Source organism: Saccharomycodes ludwigii, chromosome I, assembly GCF_020623625.1.
Source record: "Saccharomycodes ludwigii strain NBRC 1722 chromosome I, whole genome shotgun sequence".
Classification (NCBI taxonomy): Eukaryota; Fungi; Ascomycota; class Saccharomycetes; order Saccharomycodales; family Saccharomycodaceae; genus Saccharomycodes; species Saccharomycodes ludwigii.
In genome coordinates this window covers 2,429,721-2,449,715 of record NC_060200.1, presented here as the reverse complement: position 1 = coordinate 2,449,715, position 19,995 = coordinate 2,429,721, and the positions used below count along the sequence as shown (strand labels likewise).

The following is a 19,995-nucleotide window of genomic DNA, read 5'->3' as shown; positions in this document are numbered from 1 at the left end:
GTTATCATTGCAGTTGGTGGTATTATTTAAGGATTCCTCACACTTTTCTCATTTTGCATCTGTTGTTTTTTTTTTTTCTTTTTCTTTTTCTTTTTCTCTTTTTTTTTTTTTCTTTTCTTTTTCTTTTTCTTTTTCTTTTTCTTTTTTTTTTTCGTTCCTTTTTTTTCGTTCCTTTTTTTTCTTTCTTCTCCATTTATAAACTACGACTGTTCAAAATATAACAATACACTATTTACACACCTTCCCATATAAAATAAACCACATATCTATATGCATATATGTATGCAGATGTATATCACACATGTACCAAATGACAGTTAATCATATAGACAACAATAACAGCGCTTTCACCTCTGCTGCTACGAACACAAGTAAAACTATGTTTTCACCGTCTCCTTCGCCAATTGGAAGATATTTAGATTCATACAATGTAAGGAGATCGAGTAGTGTGCATAGTTTTGATAGTTATACAGAGTATCAAATTAATACCAATACTAGCGGCAGTAATAGTAGTAGTACCAATAATAACAATAATAATAGTGGTAATACTACGATTATACAAAATACAATGAATAACAACACTTTAAGAAGAAATAGTAGTAACAATATACAAGGTAAGAAAACGCCGTTACAACGATTATGGGATAATAATAATAATAATAATAATAATAACACTAGTTTTCCGTTGTCACCAGGAAATATCATTAATAACAACAATAACCGTAGTAGCAGTGGTACGCTTTCTCATGTTCAAGATTTTCCTGCTTTAAAACATGAAAATTCATTCTCCTCTATATCTTCGAGTTCTAATACTGGATATGGCTATTCCGCTGAAAATATACTTGCTATTGACAACAATACAAATGAGAACAAAGACCATTATTATAATGGGTTGAACATAAAGGAAAAATATTTTGACAATAATGTTGGTGTTGATACTTCAATTGCCACATATAATGGTAAAAATAAATACGTTGATAACAATCAGCACTGTTACTATTATCCAGGTGAAGGTAATTCTAGTACAATTAGTAATACCATTGACGATGATGGTAATGGGCACCGGGATTATAATGTCAATACCATAGCTTCTAATGATATTCCTAATAACACTGTAGATATAAATAATAAAAAAATTACAAATGAAATATATGGTCCTGGACCAGAAGGTAATTTAGATTGTGTTTATAACGCAACAAACTATCCATATAATTTTCCCTTAACTACAAGTTCTTCCAATCCTGATGATGCTTCGGAGCCTGTTGCAAGTGTTAATTTAGATCCTTCTCCTGCATTTGCTACTGCTAAGAAAATGTTTAATGCTAGTCCTGTTCCTAATTCTAATTCTAACGCTTACTCAAACTTCAATTCTGATTTTAATTCTAATTTTAATTCTAATTCTAATTCTAATTTTAATTCTAATTCTAATTCTAATTCTAATTCTAATTTTAATTCTACTTCCAATTTAAACTCCAACTCCAATTCCAATTCCAATCTCGATCCTAATTACACTTCTGCTTCCTTTTTTTTACCAAAACAACTCCTTGCGCAACAACAAATAGAGTTACAGGTTGCACCAAAAAAAAAAGTTTACAACCAGCATTTAACACAAGCATTTTCAAGTAGCCCTTCTATAACACCCACTTCTGATTTCTTGCCACAAGTCATATCCCAAAATCAAATAATAGTACAACGCCACTTGCATAATCCATCACAACAACAATCGCAAAACCCCCAACAATTTTTACAGATGCAACAAATGTTGCAACAGCAACAGCAACAACAACAACAACAAAAGGATACATTCTCTTCTTCTCAATCATACCAAATGTTGCCACATCAGCAACAATTACAACAATTATTACTACAGCAGCCACAAGAACCAATTCCACCTACATCTTCGTCAATGAACGATCTTATTGAACCAATTAGTAGAACCGTTTATTTAGGTAACACACCATTAGATTTAACTTATTCGCAGCTACTAGATCATGTACGTAGCGGTGTTATAGAAGATGTTAAGATCTTACCAGAAAAGTCATGTGCATTTATATCTTTCACAGACGAAAATTCTGCCTTGCTATTTCATTCGGATGCAATCTTAAAAAAATTAAACATTGGTGGGAATAATATTAAGGTTGGTTGGGGTAAAGCTACCCCGTTAGACTCTATTGTAGCAGCAAGCGTTAATAATGAAGGAGCTACAAGAAATGTGTACATTGGTAATTTAAATACTGATAACAAGTCCAGAGGTATTATTGGTGAGGGGGAAACAAATGCCAATAATGATAAGACCAATGGTGAAGAAGAACGGGCACCTATACATAAAGACATGGAAAATGAAGACGGAGAAGAAACTAATAGTTTAAAGGGAAAAGGAAAGGAAGAGCTTGCTATCACTGAGGAAAAATTAAGGCATGATCTAAAACACTACGGTACTATTGAAAATATTAAGATTGTAGCAGAAAAGGGCATTGCTTTTGTTCATTTCACCTCTATTTTTTCTGCGATTAAAGTTGTCACTACTTTACCCTTTACAAACACGTATTATAGTAATAAAAAAGTTGCTTATGGTAAAGATAGATGCTCCTTTATTACTAAAACACAGCAACATAACGCAGCGATGTTTTTGGGGATCCCACATGGTATGGAGCATTTAATTAGTAAAAGTAACCCACAGTTTATTTCCAACACATTAGCCCAACAATCAGCTGCTGCCGCTGCAATTGCTACAACTGCGGGAGGAGCTAATAATCTAGGCAATAGAACTATATACCTAGGTAATCTACCCAAAGATGTCCGTATTGACGAAATTTGTAACGTTGTGCGGGGTGGTATGCTACAAAAAATTAAACTGTTAGAAGACAGACATGTTTCCTTTGTAACTTTTATTGACCCAACAGCTGCAGCTCAATTTTATGCACTGAGCCAATTGCATGGGTTAACTATTCACTCAAGAAAGTGCAAAGTTGGTTGGGGCAAACATTCTGGACCATTAAGTAACGCTTTGGCGTTAGCTGTTGGACAGGGAGCGTCAAGAAACATATATTTGGGCAATATAACTTTTGATTCAGATGTTTATAATGGTGAGCCCTTTTTTTCTGAAGCTAATTTAAGAAAATTTTTCAGCCAATATGGGAGCGTAGAGCAGATTAATTTTTTGGTTGAGAAAAATTGTTGTTTTATTAATTTTACTGACATTAATAACGCTATTTTAGCGATTGATAAAATCAAGGACAATTCACATTTTAAAAGTTTAAAAATTAATTTTGGAAAAGATCGTTGTGGAAATATGCCTCGCCAAAATGTATGAAGGGAGAGGAGCAAATGGTGGTGTTTATTGTTTTTTTTTTTTTTTTTTTTTTAAGGTTTTTTGTTTGTATTTATATATACATATATATATATGTATGATATTTTTTTATCGATAGTTAGTTTGATGTTTTTAATTTAATTTTTAAAGAAAGAAAAAGAATTAAGATTTGTATTAGTAGTTAAAGCAGTATTAATGTCGATTTTATTTTATTTTTTTCCCCTTGGTGACAAGATGCATCCGTGCATTAAGAAAGCGGAGCATAAATTTAATACCAGTTTTAAAAATCGTAGTTTTTTTTAAAAAAAATGAGAGAAATCTTCGGTCTTATTTTGCAGGGTTTTATTTGATCTATCTTGGCATCATGTGACTTTTTCTTAAAAAAAAAGGACAATAATATTTGCCGCCCTTCTCGTTTACCCGGCCCCGTATCCCCCCGCTTTGAAAATGAAAACACCCACACATTAAACTTGCCCCCCTTAAAAATAAACAAGCGATATTGATAACAACTTTTATTTCCATTTAGCTTTTTTTAATATATGTTGTTTTCTTTGTTCCACTTATCTGAATTTCACAACAACTTTGTAACTTGCATTTCAATTCCTATTTTCTTTTTTTTTTTTCTTTTTTATTTCTGAGCAAAAATAAAATAAGGTAGATATAACAGTGTTCGTATCCAACTAACACCAATACTACCACCAAATTTCAAATATATACATAAAGATGAATAATATCGCAACTAATGACACCTACACTATAGTCTGTAAACATGCTTTAACAGGTACCATTTGTATTGCAGGAAGTTTTAATAACTGGGTAATTAAGAAAATGACTCATAATGTTAAGTACAATCAATGGGAATATGTACTAAAAAATATCAAAACGTTAAGTTCTTCTAATGTTAATGTTACTGAACCCCATAAAACATCATCAAAGCTTAAAATCAATTTTAAATTTATCAACGAGGACACTGGTGAATGGTTTACCGATGATAATTTTCCATGTGAAAACGATGAACATGGCAATACAAACAATGTCTTATATATCAATATTCATGGTGCCAGTGATAGCGACAATATTTTGAATACACCTAAAAGTATAACACATAACGTAGCTGATAACGAGGAAAATGTAAATAGTAAAACACCATGTTCTACTCCTAAATTTAATATAAGCGATACTGAATATGGTAAAGATGTAGTTGGTAACGATGAAGATATATGTAGTAAAACACCATGCTCTACCCCCAAATTTGATATAAAAAATAGTAGCGAATCTAATGAAAATGTTGACGTTAGCGAAGACGATGGTAAAACTACTAATAAATCCAGTAGATTTAATTTTGAAGACAAGTATCCAGGTTCAAGCGACAGAAATACTGGGAGTAAAGATAGTCTTGCTCAGAAAGAAAACCAAAAGAGTGAATGTTTGGATCCACCTTTCAAAGCTTTGTCAAGTGATACAACAACTAATAACATCAAGTACGATAACACTACCTCAGATAAAAAATTAATAGATCAGAATACAACTACAAATGATTTAGATCAAAGCGTAACTAATTCGCCCAATGAAACAACCCCATTGACTTCTACAATGGGTAGTATTAGAAACAGATACCAAAGTGAGAATACTATTTCTGATGTTATTTCAAGTAATAGTAATAATGAATGTATTGCTAACAGTAACAGTCATACTACTACCAGTAACAGTCATACTACTACCAATAACAATAATGATACCAATCTCTCAAGAACTCCCAGTTTTTGGGAAAGGTTAATTCTTTTTTTTAAAAAACTGTTTGCATGCTTATTTAGTTCCTCTAGAAGTAATAATACAAACACTGGCTCTGGTTAAGATGAATTAGAAATATTAAAAAAAAAATAGAAAGAAGAAGAAGATGGAGGGAAAAGCATATAAGGTAAATAATAATTTTTTTGAAAATATACTAATTTATTTAATTATTTATTCCTTTTTTTTTTTTTTTGGCAAGCTCAGCTAAAATAATAATTATAAAAGGGAGGGAAGAAGATGATCTTAAAAAGGCGGTATTTTTTTAATTTGTTTTTTTTTTTTTTTTTTTTTTTTTTGAAAAGTACAAAAACTTAAAAATTGAAAATTGAAATTACGCCTTTTTTTCAATAGCTGAGCAGAAATAATAATAATAATAATAAAAAATATAGCTAAGTAGAAGATCATATTAATAGACATCATTTCAATTAATACATTGGTTCCCCCCATTGGAAAGTCAACCATTGCCAAGCATCAGCTTCAGCTTCAGCTTCTCTCTTCTTGTACATTGGCTCCCCCCACTGGAAACTTAACCATTGCCAAGCTTCAGCTTCAGCATCTCTCTTCTTGTACATTGGTTCTCCCCATTGGAAAGTTAACCATTGCCAAGCATCGGCTATAGCACTTCTTTTTCTAGTTACAGAACTGGTTTCTTTACTAGCAATTTCAGCAATAGTAGTGTTCACAAATAAGATACCGCTAAAAGTACCATTGGAAATTGGAACCAATCCAATATCTTTATCCTCGGATAAATCCAAAATACCCAGGACAGCTTCTTGTGGGATCATCAGATCTGTATCTTTGGTACCAGTTTCATTGATTGGAGCGGCAAAAGCAATGGATGAAACAGCGTATAAGGTAGCAGATAAAAAGGTACAGAATCTCATTTTATATTTTTAGTAGTGATAATTATCTTGGGTTTCCTTTTGATTTTTTTTTTTGTTTATTTTCTTTTCCTATCTTTCGGTTTTTGTACTTAGGTTGAACTTTTTCCTGTATGAATGGTATATATATATATATTATTATTATTTCCATAAGTAATCAAAAAAAAAAAAAAAAATAATAATAATAATAAATAAAAAATAGATATGAATATATCAAGTTTAAATTAAATTTATGTCTCTTATATACCTTTTTTTTTTTCATATTCAGCTCTATTTCCAGGTGCTAACCAACTCGTTTTTTATATCTATCATGATATTTATAACTATTTATCTAATACTAAACGTAGTAATAGAAAGAAAAAAGCTAAGTTTCTATTTAAAAATTCTGTTTTAAATTCAATCGGATTCGTTTGAGGTAAGCTAGTTTTATTTTGTGGTTTATTATATCTTATTTATAAGTATGTTTTCTAGTAAATAAATGGATTCTGTTTCAGAATTTTTATTTGATTCAATTGCTTGTGACAAATGTTAATAAAATCTTATTTAATAAACTTAATATACACTTGTAATTTGTTCTATAGTAATATATATTTATACAATGACCTTTTGGATAGTTAACTGAGAATTGATGCTTTATTTCTCAGGAAAAGTTCATAAAGACATTAAAAACTTTTTTTTTTTTTTTTTTTCTTTTGTTTTGTTTACTCTGGCATTGGTGTCCCCATCGGGAAACTTCTGAAATGTCAGCGAAATAATACATGATATTTTTTACACTGTTATCCTTTAATCAGTAACAATATCAAAAATTGTTTCAGATTATTTAAAGTGAAGGGAACAAAAATACTAGTTAATGATAATCTTGTATGATGATCTTCTAATACTAACTAGAATTGTGGTTTTTTTTTTTTAAAAAAAAAAATTCAAAGCAAATATGTTTGTTTTTCGAATTGAAAAATGTCTTTGCAGTAACAAAGATAATATATTATATTTTGTAATAAGTAGTAAACAAAACAAAACATAATAATAAACCCAACTTGATTATAAGCATATCTTTAAAGCACGTAACTTAAGCCAAGAATATGGAAGAAAACATCATATATAATTGATAATAGCTTTGTATGTATTAAATAGGAAACTCCTTTAGATTGCTAGGCTTGTTGTTAATTTACAGCATTATTCTCCATGAATAACTTTTTCTTCGTCTTTTTTGCCTAGATAATTACCCGGCTATACTTATCAATATTTTTTTTTTTTTTTTTTTTTTTTTAATTGTTTGTCTGTTTGTTTTACAATTAAGGAAACCCAAGAAAATAATGTTGTGTGTCTAACTCGCATCTTCTTGGACATCAACAGATTATCTAGACAGTCAGTATTTATCGCTATTGTTACTATAACACACAAACCATTTGTTCTGTTCCCAAATACATTACACCTATCCTAAGAGAACAAAAGGATAAATATTTCGCGAGATGGATTTATTTCAAGTTGCAGATTATTACGTCAATAAAATTGTAAATACCGACTCAAAGAAAATATCGGATCACGCTATAAGTAACAATCAACCTCATATAAAAGTTTTGTTACTTGATGAAGACACAGTGGAAACTATATCGATGTGTACTACACAATCAACTTTGTTAGAAAATCAAATATATCTAGTGGATAAGTTGGAAAATCAAACGAACAGAGATTTTATGAGACAATTGAGATGTTTATGCTACGTTAAACCAACAGAAGGAACTGTAGATTATTTATGTGAAGAACTACATAATCCAAAATATGGGGAATATCAACTTTTTTTCAACAACACTGTTAGCAAACAACAATTGGAAAGATTAGCATCTAGTGATGATTTAGAAGTTGTCACTCTTGTTCAAGAACTTTTTCAAGATTATTTGATTGTAAATGCAGACTTGTTTTCTTTGGATATTTCAAGTGAAAAGATGTTTACCGAAAATAATGTTTGGAATTTCAATATTTTGCAAGACGTCACAAATAGTCTCATATCTTTGCTGTTATCATTGAAGATCAAACCAATTGTATATTATCAAAATACTAGCAACAACAACAGAATATTAAAATTGGCCCAAAACGTCAGTTCGGAGATTAATAAGTATGATAAGAAATTGTTTGATTTCCCAACTCAGGATTCTGCCCCTATTTTATTAATATTGGACAGATCTATTGATCCATTAACTCCGTTATTACAACCTTGGACTTATCAATCCATGATTCATGAATATATTGGGATCAGAAGAAATGTTGTTAATTTAGCTGATAAAGTGGCCGACTTAAGCGATAAAGAGCTGAGCAAAGTTGTTTTGAGTAGTAAACAAGATTTATTTTTCAAAGAAAGTATGTATCTGAATTTTGGGGATTTGGGTGATAAAGTTAAGAACTATTTAACAGATTATAAGGAAAAAACGAAAAGCAACAAAAACATACAAACGATCAACGATATCAAGGAGTTTATAGCTAAATTCCCTGAATTTAAAAAACTATCATCCAATGTGGCAAAGCATATGACTATTGTAGGAGAATTGGATACCCAATTAAAAAAAAACCAAATATGGTCAATCAGTGAACTAGAACAAAATGTTTCTGTTCATTCTGATGAAAATGAAGATTACCAAACAATTTTAGGCTTGTTTAAAGACCCGCAGATTGCCAATTTTTATAAATTAAAATTGGCGCTGATTTATTGTTTAAGATTTGAAGATAAGATACAAGATGTTACCAATTCATTGAGTGGTATATTGCCTCCAGATGATATAAATTTCATATACAGATTTATTAAATACTTTAAAAAAAATAACAGCGGCGGCACCCTTGGTGGCGAGTCTAATAAAAATGATGATTTACTTTCTGGTTTGGCTAAAAAGTTCAACCATACATTACATACAAAACAGGCAGATAATGTTTACATGCAACACGATCCAGAACTATTAAATATTTTAGTAGAACTTTCTCAAAACAAACCATTAGATCCCTCTAAATTTTCAAAAGTAGGGGGAAATCCCAGCAGTTCTTCCACTAATATTTTGCCTCAAGATATCGTTATCTTTATAGTTGGGGGTGTTACTTTGGAAGAAGCTAGAATTATTCATGAATTTAACAATAGTGCAAAAAATGCAAATATGAGGGTCATTTTGGGCGGTACGATAATACATAATACGAAAAGCTTTATAAAGGAGTGTAAACACATGTTAAGTCCCAATAACCCTAGCACTCAGCTAACTGATTTGTTATAAGATGGAAGAATGGAGGGAGAGAATTTTTAATTAGCTCGTTTGTTTTATCATTTACTCTTTATATACTGTTTATTTATTTTATTTTACTTTTTTTTTTTTTTTTTTTAAAAAAAACCCCTTATTTTATGTAGTATTATAAACCTCAATTCGAGTATTTTTCTTCCCAATGTAACAATTTGCTTGTTAATGAATCCATATCTGATAGAGCTGAATCATAATTACTGAATATACCATTTACCCTTTCAATGAATGCAGAGCTCTCGACGAATTTCAATAGGTCATCTTTTTGCGACCTATCTGTTACAAGCTCTATCTGTGTTCTACTTATGAATTCTAAAATTGCATTAGCTCTTCTTCTCATTTCTGCTAAAGATACTCTTGGCGAGGGTATTCTAGGTTTGATAGGCTTATCTGTGCCAAGTTCAATATTATTGGCTTTCTGCTTATTATTACTGGAGGAAGCGGGGGAAGAGGCTACCTTTTTTGTCGGTGTGTTACTTCTAACACTTCTACCACCTTTCTTCCTTCTGCCTATAGGTTTACCTGCACGTAATTTTGGCTTAATAAATTTTGAGGCATCATTATCATCAGATTCTTTGGTGTCACTTTCGTCCACAGTAGGTTGTTTATTTTTGTTACTAGTATCATTAGAATTTTTGGTGTATCTTGGAGGAGCTTTAGAACAGTCGTTTTCATTCAAATGTTGAAGATTGGCGTGCTCTTCCTCCTCTTCCTCCTCGTCTTCTCTCTCATCATCAACAACGTCTTCTTCATCCAATGTTTCCTCACCATTTTCATCAACCTCTTTTTTACTTTCCCTAATAGCTTGTTCCAACATGATTTGATATTGTATTTCTCCCCTTGCATATGAAGTGGCTCTCGTTCTAACGGAGTTTTTAACACGAGGAGATTTTATTCTTTTAATAGATGTAGCCTTTTTTGAATCATTACCGGTAAAAGTCTGTGTTTTCCTTTTCTTTCTTTTTCTAGAACCCTTCGCGCCACTATAATCATCTTCCATTTTAAGTTGAGAATCTGTATCATCATTTTCATGTTCATCCTCCATAGAAACATTTTTAGTTTCACCAAAAGGTTCAAGTTTTCTTTTATTATAAGCATCGGTTTCAGACTCATGAACAGCATCAAGATTAGTGGGGATGGAAGCATTAGCATTGATACTCTGTTTAGTATCTGCTTCCACGCTTGCAGTATCTGTTTCCTCAGAACTTACATTGAGCTTTTTTGAATATTCATTTGATGCGTGAGACCCATTGGAAACAGAAATTTTAGTCGAAGCTTTTTCTGTAAGTCTTTTAGAAGAAGAAGAAAGTTCTTCAGAAGAATTGTTGTTCCTGTTTTTTTTCCTTTGATGAAAAGAAGCAGAATCAGGGGAAGGTGTATCTGAACTATAGTGGCTTTGAGTCAACCCCCGTGCGTTAATAAATAGGCTATGAAATTCAGGTTTGCAAACTTCACACCAGTACTTCTCTGGTACTTCACTTTCATTAGTGAATCCAACACAAACACCATGCTGCCAACAAGAACAATTGTCACACTGAATGTATAATCCTGAATCATCTGGTGGATCAAATTCTCCACATACACATCTAGTTTCCCCTTCTTCTTCTTCTTCTTCTTCTTCTTCTTCTTCTTCTTCTTCTTCATCATTTTTTTGCTCTCGATGCACCTCTTTTGTTTCATGATCGTGGTATATTTTCTCCTCTTGAATATCTTCTTTTGTTTGGTTATTGTAGTTTTCTTGAATTTCTTGTTCTTCTTCAGTAGAGTTTTCTTTTTGTCCATCGTCATTCTTTTCAATTTTTGAGTGCAATTTTTTTGGTGGCTCTTCTGTCACCGGTTCTTGTTGCTGCGTTTGCTTTGTTCTTGTTCCATTTTGTTCTTCATTGTGTTTTGTACTGATATTACTATTGCCATCTGTTTGGTTATTTGTGGATTCCTTTTGTCTTTCTCCTTCTTCTTCTACTTCCTTTCCTTCTTCTCCTTCTTCTACCACTTTCTTTTCTTCATTTTCGTCTTTTCCCTCTTCAATTTCCCTCCCTTCATTTTGTATGATAACAGATTCCTCCTTTTGTTCTGTATGATATTCTTTGTTGAAGTCGTCAGTATATACACTTTTTTTTGACGTATCCATTAAGTTTGGTTGTAAAAAAATTTCAACATTTTCAGTGCCAAGTGAAACATGATTAGACTTTTGTTGTTGCTTTTCTCCTTCTTCTCTAAGAGCTGCAATATTTTTAAATGGTTCAGTTTGTTTAACTGGGGAAAACTCATTATTCGTTAACACATCAGAAGTATTTTTCCGTCTTGATTGTTTTGAAGGCGGCGTGTATCGAAATTCAACTTCATAAGTTTTTTGTTTTAATTTATCTACGTTTTCCATCTGTTGGTCATTTATTTCATTCATTTTCCTCGTTATTTTCGTATTTATTGCATAAGACGAGCAAAGAAAAAGAAGGAATGATAGTTTTAGGAAAAGTGGCTGGAAAGAGAATTAAGCATTTTTATTTTTGTATATTCTACTTCTTTTTTCAGTTTCTCTGCACTTGTTTGAAAAGGATTGCTTATTTTTTTTTTTTTCGCTCTTCTTTTTTTCATGCCCGTTTTGGATTAGTAAAACTAAGATTTATGATTTTCCTCATCTATTTAAGGAATGTAAACTTAGATTCACCATTTTTTGCTTTCTTTAATGTTGTTGGGCTACTCCATCCCCTCTCTCCATTAAACCCCTCTTGGTTTGAAGTGTCTTTTGGAAAGAAAAAGCTAGAGATACGTCATAATGTTTTGGATTATTGGAGAGAAAGAGATGCTTATTATCATTTCTATCACTTTTTTTTTCTATTCCTATTTCACCCGCATCAAACATACACGGGAAATACACACCGAAAAGCGAAAGAGGGGGGCAAACAATGAAAAAGTTTAAAATCTTTGTCGTATTTAATTTATTTCTTCTTTTGCCGCTCTCCCCCCCCTCTTAATTGTTTCTATTCTCTTACTTATTCAACTTTTACCATTAGAAACAAACATAAAAAATTATTAAGCCTTACCCCAACCCAAACCTTCTTTATTATACGATTGCTTGTCATTATTAAATTATCTTTGTTTTGCTTAATACTAAATACCAAATTATACCCTCATCAAAAGTCTTATCCATATAGTAAAAAGCTCATCTTTATATCTGTCACCAGAATAACATATCGTAAAACGAAATCCTATATAAATACAAGAACTTTTTATGATTTAATCACAAGTAGATATATAATTCTTATTACTCTTTACGTTACTATATCATATAATATGCCATATAAAACAAATAATAATAATAATAATAATAATAATAACAACAGCAATAGTAACATAGAAAATTACAAATACTACTTATAATATACAATGCCTACTTTACTTTTTCAAAATGACACTCAAAATAGACTAGATTCTATTTTATACAAGTATACACATGACTCTGATTCATCTAAAAATATTCCTGGGATAGTAGCAGGTATTGCCAATGATAAATCAATTTTATATTTGGGGTCAAGTGGTGTTAGAAACATCAACGCAAAACCAACTTCTAAAAGTGAAATTGACGATAACAAGTGTACCACAGACACTCTATTCTTATTATTTTCTACCACCAAAGCCTTCACAATTACTGCTTTATTTCAATTAATCGAACGTGGCAAGTGTAAATTAGATGACGAACTTGTCAAATATTTGCCAGAATTGAAGTTGAAAAAAGTCATTAAATCTATTGATTCAACTACTGGTGCAATGGAATTAGAAGATGTTATTAAACAACCAACCATTAAAAATTTAGTCACTCATACTGCTGGTTTTGCTTATGCCTTTTTCAATGAAAAATACAAAAGCATTCAAGATAATACAGGCAGAGGAAACATTTTGGGTGCTAAATATGAAGAATTTGATGTTCCCTACGCCAATCAGCCGGGGTCTAAGTGGGAATACGGCTCAAATATTGACTTTCTTGGAGAAATCGTCTCTAGAGTCAGTGGGGTTGATTTAGAAGAATATTTAAAAGAAAATATTTTCAAGCCACTAGGGATGAATTCTACCAAATTTACTAGAGATGAAAGTGACAATGAAAAGCTATCGTGGTTACACATTAGGGATAACAATAACAACACTGGTTTTGCAACAGATTTAAATTTCACTCCATTGAAACCTGAGTTTAAGTGTGGTGGCCATGGTTGCTTTGGTACAGTTGAAGATTATTTGAAATTTTTACAAATGTTTTTAAACAAAGGTGTTTCTCCAATAACAGGCGAAACCATTTTAAAGGAAAGTACTATTAACGAAAATGCTTTTAAGAACCAATTGAATAATTTGGGAGAGGGTGACATTAAAGTTATTAGTTTACCAGGGGTTCAACCAATTATTTCTAATGACGTTAATTTTTATCCAAATGTTTTAAAAACGTGGAGTGATTTTTTTATGATTAACGAAGAAGAATTGGAGACGGGCAGAAGTGCTGGTAGTTGTATGTGGACTGGATTAGCTAATTTATTTTATTTTATTGATTATAAAAAGAAGTTGGTAGGATACTGGGCTGAATCTGTTTTCCCCTTTTTTGACCATGCCAGTGTTAATGGATTCGCTGAATTTGAAACGGAAGCGTTTAAGAGTTTTACTTGAATCTGACAATATGTGCAGGATATAATTTTCTATCAAATGTTTTTTTTTTTTTTCCATTTCGTAGTGAGTGATAAGAGGAGGGTAATCAATGTGTTATTTAATACGACTAAGTAGATTTACTGTGTAATAATAGAAATAAATAGATAAATATTAGGGGTCCAATTGTATCATCTTTTCTTTTCTTTTCTTTTCTTTTCTTTTTTTTTCAACAATCTTTGCTTAGAAAATAGCACAGAGAAAAGAATGACTTAAGAAAAATAAATAAGAAACGAAATATAAAAAATGCAAAAAACTACCAACGAGCACCCACACCACAAACGTGCAATAAAACTAAATTTCAATGTTGGAAAAAAAAAAAACAAAAAAAACAAAAAAAAACAAAAAAAAAATAAAAATTATTACTAATATTTTTTTTTAATGGTTCTCTTTCATTCTTAAAGCCTCCCACATACATTTACACCATATAAAGTTTTTTTTTTTAATGCCTATTCATCAATTTGTATGTTATTTAGGTAAAATATATAATTAAAATAAAATTTATAAAACCATTCTTTTAAAACCTTTTTTTTTTTTTTTGTTTTTTGTTTTTTGTTTTTTTTGCCTTTTTCCTTTTCATTGTTTGGTTCATTTACTGGTGCCACCACTACTACTATTCTTATTTATTTCATTACAACACATTAGAATCCCAAGTAATAACAATTAAGAAACAAGCTTTTGACAGAATATGGGGAACAGCCCGTCTAAGAATAATGTATATCCCGATTCGAATACGATCTTAATGAATAATTCTTCCAGCTCTACTAACGGTTCAGGAGCTGGTTCAGATGATGCTGCCAATAATGGTGGCGAACCATCGGATCCTGATGATAGTCGTTTATCGACTATTATGAAATATAATTCTACTAGCAATAGGGATATTACATATCCCCTAACTGCAATCAAGCATAATGACAACAACAACAACAACAACGACAACAACAACAACAACAACAACAACAGCAACGCTAATACTGAACGGGGCGAGTACTATTATAATAACACCAATACTTGTAACAACAATATCTTTGAACTAGAAATGGATGTTGAGATGGCTAAAGCATTTTCCTCTTTTAATCTAAATCAGGATATTGACCGCAATACCAGTAATAACAGAACCAATAGAAAAAATAAACTTGCTAAAAATAGTAACAGGGCTTATCCTATCGGTACTTCGAAACGTTTAACGAGTCCTTTGGACGAAGATGGTAATAATAATAATAATAATAACAATTTTGGTCTTTCTTCTGTATCATCATCAGACTCCTCTTCTGTTTCTTCATCCACAACTCTATTATCCAACTCGCTGAGAAGATCTTCTGAGTCAAGTGCCTCATCTTCCGACTCATCATCTACTTCCTCTGGTTCACCCAATAACACTACTACTAACAGATTTTTACCTCCTATTTTAGAAGAGTTTTCTTCTGCCAGTGCAACCACTATTACTGAAAACTTTAATAATAAAAACAACGACAATGCACATGCGAGTGAAGATAACAACCCACATGCCATCAATAATATCATTGCACCATCCGTTGAAACTTCTAATAAACATGTTACCAAGAATACTAAAAATAACTTTTCTATTGCCTCCCTCGACAACACAAATAATCCATCCATTTTTAAAAAGGGTGATTTTTTCAGACGCTCCTCATTAAAGCCGTCTATTACCAAAAGCACACCTTCTTCTATCAGCAACAGTGGTAGCAGCAGCGGAAGTAGTAGCGTCTCTAACGGTGTATCGAGCAGAATGTCGCCCAAAATAGTTTCGAATCTAAGATCAGAGAAACCGATTATTTTATGGAAGAACGGGAGTAACAATAATCCCACAGACTCGCTTAACATTGATGATTGTATTGACAAGTTATTGAAGATCGGTGAAACAGGTAATTCTAGATCAAGGCATTTTTCTTTTGAAAATTGGGAAATTCAGGCGATCTGCTTAAGAGCTAGAGAAATTTTTTTGAGTGAGCCATCTTTGTTGAGATTGCAAGCACCTATTAAAGTTGTTGGTGACGTGCATGGCCAATTCAATGATTTGTTACGTATTTTGAAATTAAGTGGTGCTCCACACCAATCTGGGTATTTGTTTTTGGGTGATTACGTTGATCGTGGGAAACAAAGTTTGGAGACTATTTTGCTACTTTTGTGCTTCAAAATTAAATACCCAAACACTTTTTACATGTTGAGGGGTAACCACGAATCCGCAAATGTTACCAAGATATACGGGTTTTATGATGAATGTAAAAGGAGGACAAGAAGTAGTAAGACTTGGAAAGTGTTTGTAGACTGCTTTAATTCATTGCCGTTTGCTGCAATCATTAACAACAAGATTTTTTGTGTTCATGGTGGGATTTCACCACAGTTGGAGAGTTTAAAACAAATTAGTAAAATCCAAAGACCAACAGATATTCCTGATGACGGACTATTAACCGATTTGTTATGGAGTGACCCTGATCCAAAAGTCAATGATTGGAAGCTAAACGATGATAGAGGCGTTTCTTATGTTTTTGGCAAAAAGAATGTTTATGACTTTGTGTCTAAATTTGATTTTGATCTAATTATTCGAGGTCATATGGTTGTTGAAGATGGGTATGAGTTTTTTGCCAGAAAGAAATTTGTTACTGTTTTTAGTGCTCCCAATTATTGTGGTGAATTTAATAATTGGGGTGCCGTAATGAGTGTCACTAGTGGCTTGATATGTAGTTTTGAATTGTTAAAACCAAGATTTACCAAGAAGAAATGAAATGTATCATTTTTATTTCTAATTTTTATTTAAATTTTTTTTTTTTTCCTTTTTCAATTCCTTTTTCAATTCCTCTATCCTTTAACGTCATTTTTTTTTTTTTTTTTTTTTTTTTACATTTTTTCTTTTTCAGTTTTATTTTATTGGGTTTTTATACATATATATATATATATATATATATTTTATGTTACTTTTGTTTTTATTTATTATTGTTTTTCATTAGTCTTGTGTATATATTTTAAAAAAAAAAAACACAAACTTTTTTAGATTGTTATTGGTTAAATTGTGAAATGTTTGTCTTGTTTATCACATTTTGTCTCTCACCACGGCGAGTGCTCGCACCCGACAAAGCATATCAAATGACTTGTTAGGTGGGAATATCCTTGCAGTAAGATGACGCCACTGTTAATAATTAATGGAAATGATTTATATGGTTTTATTTTTGCCTTGATCGAATTGTCATGTCTTCCTCATTTTATTATAATATATAGCAATATATATAGTTGTGATTTTAATGAACATAATTAGCATCGGTGGTTTAGTGGTAAAATCCAACGTTGCCATCGTTGGGCCCCGGGTTCGATTCCCGGCCGATGCAAAATATAAGCGAGACTATTATTTTTCTCTTTTATTTTTTTACAAATTGTGAAGAATGCAATTTAATATGTTTCACGATAGGCCGTTGGAGCCGTCTCAAAATGTATGAGAAGGTAACCCGCACAAAGGCTACCACATCAATTATGTGCATGGTTCTATTCAAAGTTTTTTTTTTTTTTAAAAAAAAATGAAAAACCACAAAAAAAAAAAAAAAAAAAAAATTACATAAATAAATAAAATAGACAAAATAAAATTAATCTAATTTTCACGAGTGGTATATGTACTTTTTATTAATTTTTTTAATAGATATAGAACCCTAACACATGAAATAAATATACCATTTTTTATTGAAGTACTGAATACAAGGGTGCAAAGACAAACCTTTATACTTCGATTCCTTCTTATAACAAAATAATAAAATACGAAAGCACAATGTCCTTGGCTGAGTTTGATGAGATTAAATTTGAGCATTCTACAACTAGATTGGATAGACCATCATCCTATTTAAAAAGAAAAGCTCGCCGTAACCCAAATGGGATCGAAGAAGGTATAGCTGAATTGCGTAAATCCATGCTAAGTAATACAGTTTATGTGGGCAATTTGTCATTTTACAGCTCAGAAGAACAAATCTACGAGTTATTTAATAAATGTGGAGATATAAATCGTATAATTATGGGATTGGACAGATTTAAATTTACTCCTTGTGGGTTTTGTTTTGTAATATATAACAACGCCAAAAGCGCATTAAATGCAGTTAAATATTTGGATGGAACCAAATTGGATAATAGAAAGTTACAAATTGATATGGATCCCGGTTTCAGTGATGGTAGGCAATTTGGTAGAGGAAAGAACGGTGGCCAAGTCAGTGATGAATTTAGATTTGAATTTGATGCCAACAGAGGTGGTTACTCATTTAATGATAGTGTTGTTGAAGGTGGCAGTATATTAAACAATGGATTTGGTGCTAGAAGAATTAGAGATGTTTATATCCCTAACATTGGCGAAGGTGGTGATGTAGAAGAAGACAGTTATGTACCCGGCCAATAAAATGTGTTTTTTTTTTTTTTATTTTTTTTGTTTTTAATGTAAGAATAACCTGCAAAGAAAAGTCGAAAAAGTATAAATTATATATATATTTAGATATCTATTATCCTTCCTATTATTTATATACTTGTAAAAAAAGAAAAAAAAAAAAAAGAAAAAGAAAAAGAAAAAGAGAAAGAAAATTTGCATAATTAAAAACGAATAACAAATCCTTACTCCTCTAATGCTGAATGCATGTTAGATAATTTTTTCAATTCTTGCAATCTATCAATTAATTTCTTTCTTCTGGTTAGAGGAGCATTTGAGAAAGTTTTATCGATATAATCCGGGTCTAGTTGGTCTTCTGGGTTCAGTAATGCATGGTTGTTACCAGTATTGATATTATTATCGTTGACATCACTTGTGCTATTACCATTGGGGTTATAAGCCAAATCAATATCGCGGACACTACCATTAGCATTACCTCTTGGATTTCTTTGCTTAGTGATATTATAATATTCCTGAAACACTTTCCTTCTTCTGACATTAATGAACCAATTACTTAGCTGAACAGAATTTAAACCAGTTTCTTGTCTTAAGCGTACTTTTTCTTGCGTTGAAGGATAAGGATTATGTAAGTTCTGTATTAACCAATTATTTAAAATAGCTACTTTTTCTTTGGGTAAATTAGATCTTTTTTTTTTTAGCTTTTTGCTGACTGTACCGACAATGTTAGCGTTAATATTTTTTGTAACTTGTAAATTCTTTTCTTCTTTCCCTTCTTCTTTTGATTGTACCAGCAGTTGTGTAATGTTTGACGAAGCACAGTCAGAGGGGATATTTTTGTTTTTCTTAAGTTTTTTAGTTCTTTTTGTCGTTATAATATCAGTACCGGGAGTGGTAGTGGTAGTAGTAGTAGCAGTAGTAATAATAGTAGGAACATTAGTAGTATAAATATTTTTTTGAATATTATCAGTACTCCTACCAGTTGAATAGAGCATATTTTGTTGCTGCTGTTCTTTTTGCTGGGGTTGCTGTATATTTAGTCGTAACTGTACTTGGCTTGATTTAATAGGTGATGGAATATTATTAACATTTGCGTTACTAAGATTATGAACATCATTATTATTTATTTGTGATAAGGGCGGTAGTAAAAGTAAAGTTCCAGAAGAAGTAGTATTTGCATTGGTGGCAGTACTATCCTGTGGTAGTCGGTTCTTAGCATTATGATGTACAAGTACTTGATCACTATTATTTTCTCCTCTTTCCAAGGTACTTAGAAGCAAATTAATTGAAGGTAATCTAACACAGCTGTTACTATTTGTAATTATACAGTTGGTATTGTTATTTATATCGCGATACTCCATTGTTAATAGGTCTTTATGTGTTTCTCTTCCTTAACAAAATGATTTATATTAAGTTAGTTTTAGCTGTTATTGTCATAGGAGAAGATTGAAATAAAAAAAAAAAATATAAATTAAAAATTAAAAAATATAAAACTTGGAAAAAATACTTTTTAAAATTTTTTTTCTTTTATACTTTTATGCTGCAAAAGATTATATAACAATAACAAAGATTGAAGAGATTCATTAACAAATTATAAAATTATAAAATTGTAAATTGGCTCAAATGATTTTTTTCCCCTTTGAAAAAAATGCAAAGCAAATAAGCAGTAGAAATTTATCAATT

The 19,995-nt window shown here is 31.2% G+C and overlaps 10 protein-coding genes and 1 non-coding gene across 11 annotated transcripts; 8 read left to right on the top strand and 3 right to left on the bottom strand.

The window, feature by feature from the left end:
- Window positions 1-310: 310 nt before the first annotated feature.
- MRN1 (Mrn1p) lies at window positions 311-3,313 on the top strand (the record flags this gene model as incomplete). Its single annotated transcript, XM_046080025.1, has 1 exon — window positions 311-3,313. The coding sequence occupies one exon, from the start codon at window positions 311-313 to the stop codon at window positions 3,311-3,313; it is 3,003 nt and encodes a 1,000-aa protein (XP_045937350.1).
- Window positions 3,314-4,033: 720 nt separating this feature from the next.
- UIP4 (Uip4p) lies at window positions 4,034-5,164 on the top strand (the record flags this gene model as incomplete). Its single annotated transcript, XM_046080024.1, has 1 exon — window positions 4,034-5,164. One exon carries the CDS (start codon window positions 4,034-4,036, stop codon window positions 5,162-5,164), a length of 1,131 nt encoding a protein of 376 aa, XP_045937349.1.
- Window positions 5,165-5,526: 362 nt separating this feature from the next.
- On the bottom strand, window positions 5,527-5,985 carry MF(ALPHA)1 (Mf(Alpha)1p; the record flags this gene model as incomplete). Its single annotated transcript, XM_046080023.1, has 1 exon — window positions 5,527-5,985. One exon carries the CDS (start codon window positions 5,983-5,985, stop codon window positions 5,527-5,529), a length of 459 nt encoding a protein of 152 aa, XP_045937348.1.
- A 1,466-nt stretch (window positions 5,986-7,451) lies between these two features.
- On the top strand, window positions 7,452-9,233 carry VPS45 (Vps45p; the record flags this gene model as incomplete). The annotated part of the gene is made up of 1 exon (XM_046080022.1): window positions 7,452-9,233. The coding sequence occupies one exon, from the start codon at window positions 7,452-7,454 to the stop codon at window positions 9,231-9,233; it is 1,782 nt and encodes a 593-aa protein (XP_045937347.1).
- A 142-nt stretch (window positions 9,234-9,375) lies between these two features.
- CTI6 (Cti6p) lies at window positions 9,376-11,658 on the bottom strand (the record flags this gene model as incomplete). The annotated part of the gene is made up of 1 exon (XM_046080021.1): window positions 9,376-11,658. One exon carries the CDS (start codon window positions 11,656-11,658, stop codon window positions 9,376-9,378), a length of 2,283 nt encoding a protein of 760 aa, XP_045937346.1.
- Window positions 11,659-11,711: 53 nt separating this feature from the next.
- On the top strand, window positions 11,712-12,164 carry SCDLUD_001054 (uncharacterized protein; the record flags this gene model as incomplete). Its single annotated transcript, XM_046076945.1, has 1 exon — window positions 11,712-12,164. The coding sequence occupies one exon, from the start codon at window positions 11,712-11,714 to the stop codon at window positions 12,162-12,164; it is 453 nt and encodes a 150-aa protein (XP_045937345.1).
- Window positions 12,165-12,641: 477 nt separating this feature from the next.
- SCDLUD_001053 (serine hydrolase domain-containing protein) lies at window positions 12,642-13,904 on the top strand (the record flags this gene model as incomplete). Its single annotated transcript, XM_046076818.1, has 1 exon — window positions 12,642-13,904. One exon carries the CDS (start codon window positions 12,642-12,644, stop codon window positions 13,902-13,904), a length of 1,263 nt encoding a protein of 420 aa, XP_045937344.1.
- Window positions 13,905-14,628: 724 nt separating this feature from the next.
- On the top strand, window positions 14,629-16,686 carry PPQ1 (protein-serine/threonine phosphatase; the record flags this gene model as incomplete). The annotated part of the gene is made up of 1 exon (XM_046080020.1): window positions 14,629-16,686. The coding sequence occupies one exon, from the start codon at window positions 14,629-14,631 to the stop codon at window positions 16,684-16,686; it is 2,058 nt and encodes a 685-aa protein (XP_045937343.1).
- A 527-nt stretch (window positions 16,687-17,213) lies between these two features.
- SCDLUD_001051 lies at window positions 17,214-17,284 on the top strand. Its single transcript has one exon. It is a non-coding gene; the product is annotated as a tRNA-Gly (tRNA).
- A 431-nt stretch (window positions 17,285-17,715) lies between these two features.
- CBC2 (nuclear cap-binding protein subunit CBC2) lies at window positions 17,716-18,330 on the top strand (the record flags this gene model as incomplete). The annotated part of the gene is made up of 1 exon (XM_046080019.1): window positions 17,716-18,330. One exon carries the CDS (start codon window positions 17,716-17,718, stop codon window positions 18,328-18,330), a length of 615 nt encoding a protein of 204 aa, XP_045937342.1.
- Window positions 18,331-18,539: 209 nt separating this feature from the next.
- Window positions 18,540-19,673, bottom strand: SCDLUD_001049 (homeobox domain-containing protein; the record flags this gene model as incomplete). Its single annotated transcript, XM_046080018.1, has 1 exon — window positions 18,540-19,673. The coding sequence occupies one exon, from the start codon at window positions 19,671-19,673 to the stop codon at window positions 18,540-18,542; it is 1,134 nt and encodes a 377-aa protein (XP_045937341.1).
- Window positions 19,674-19,995: the final 322 nt, after the last annotated feature.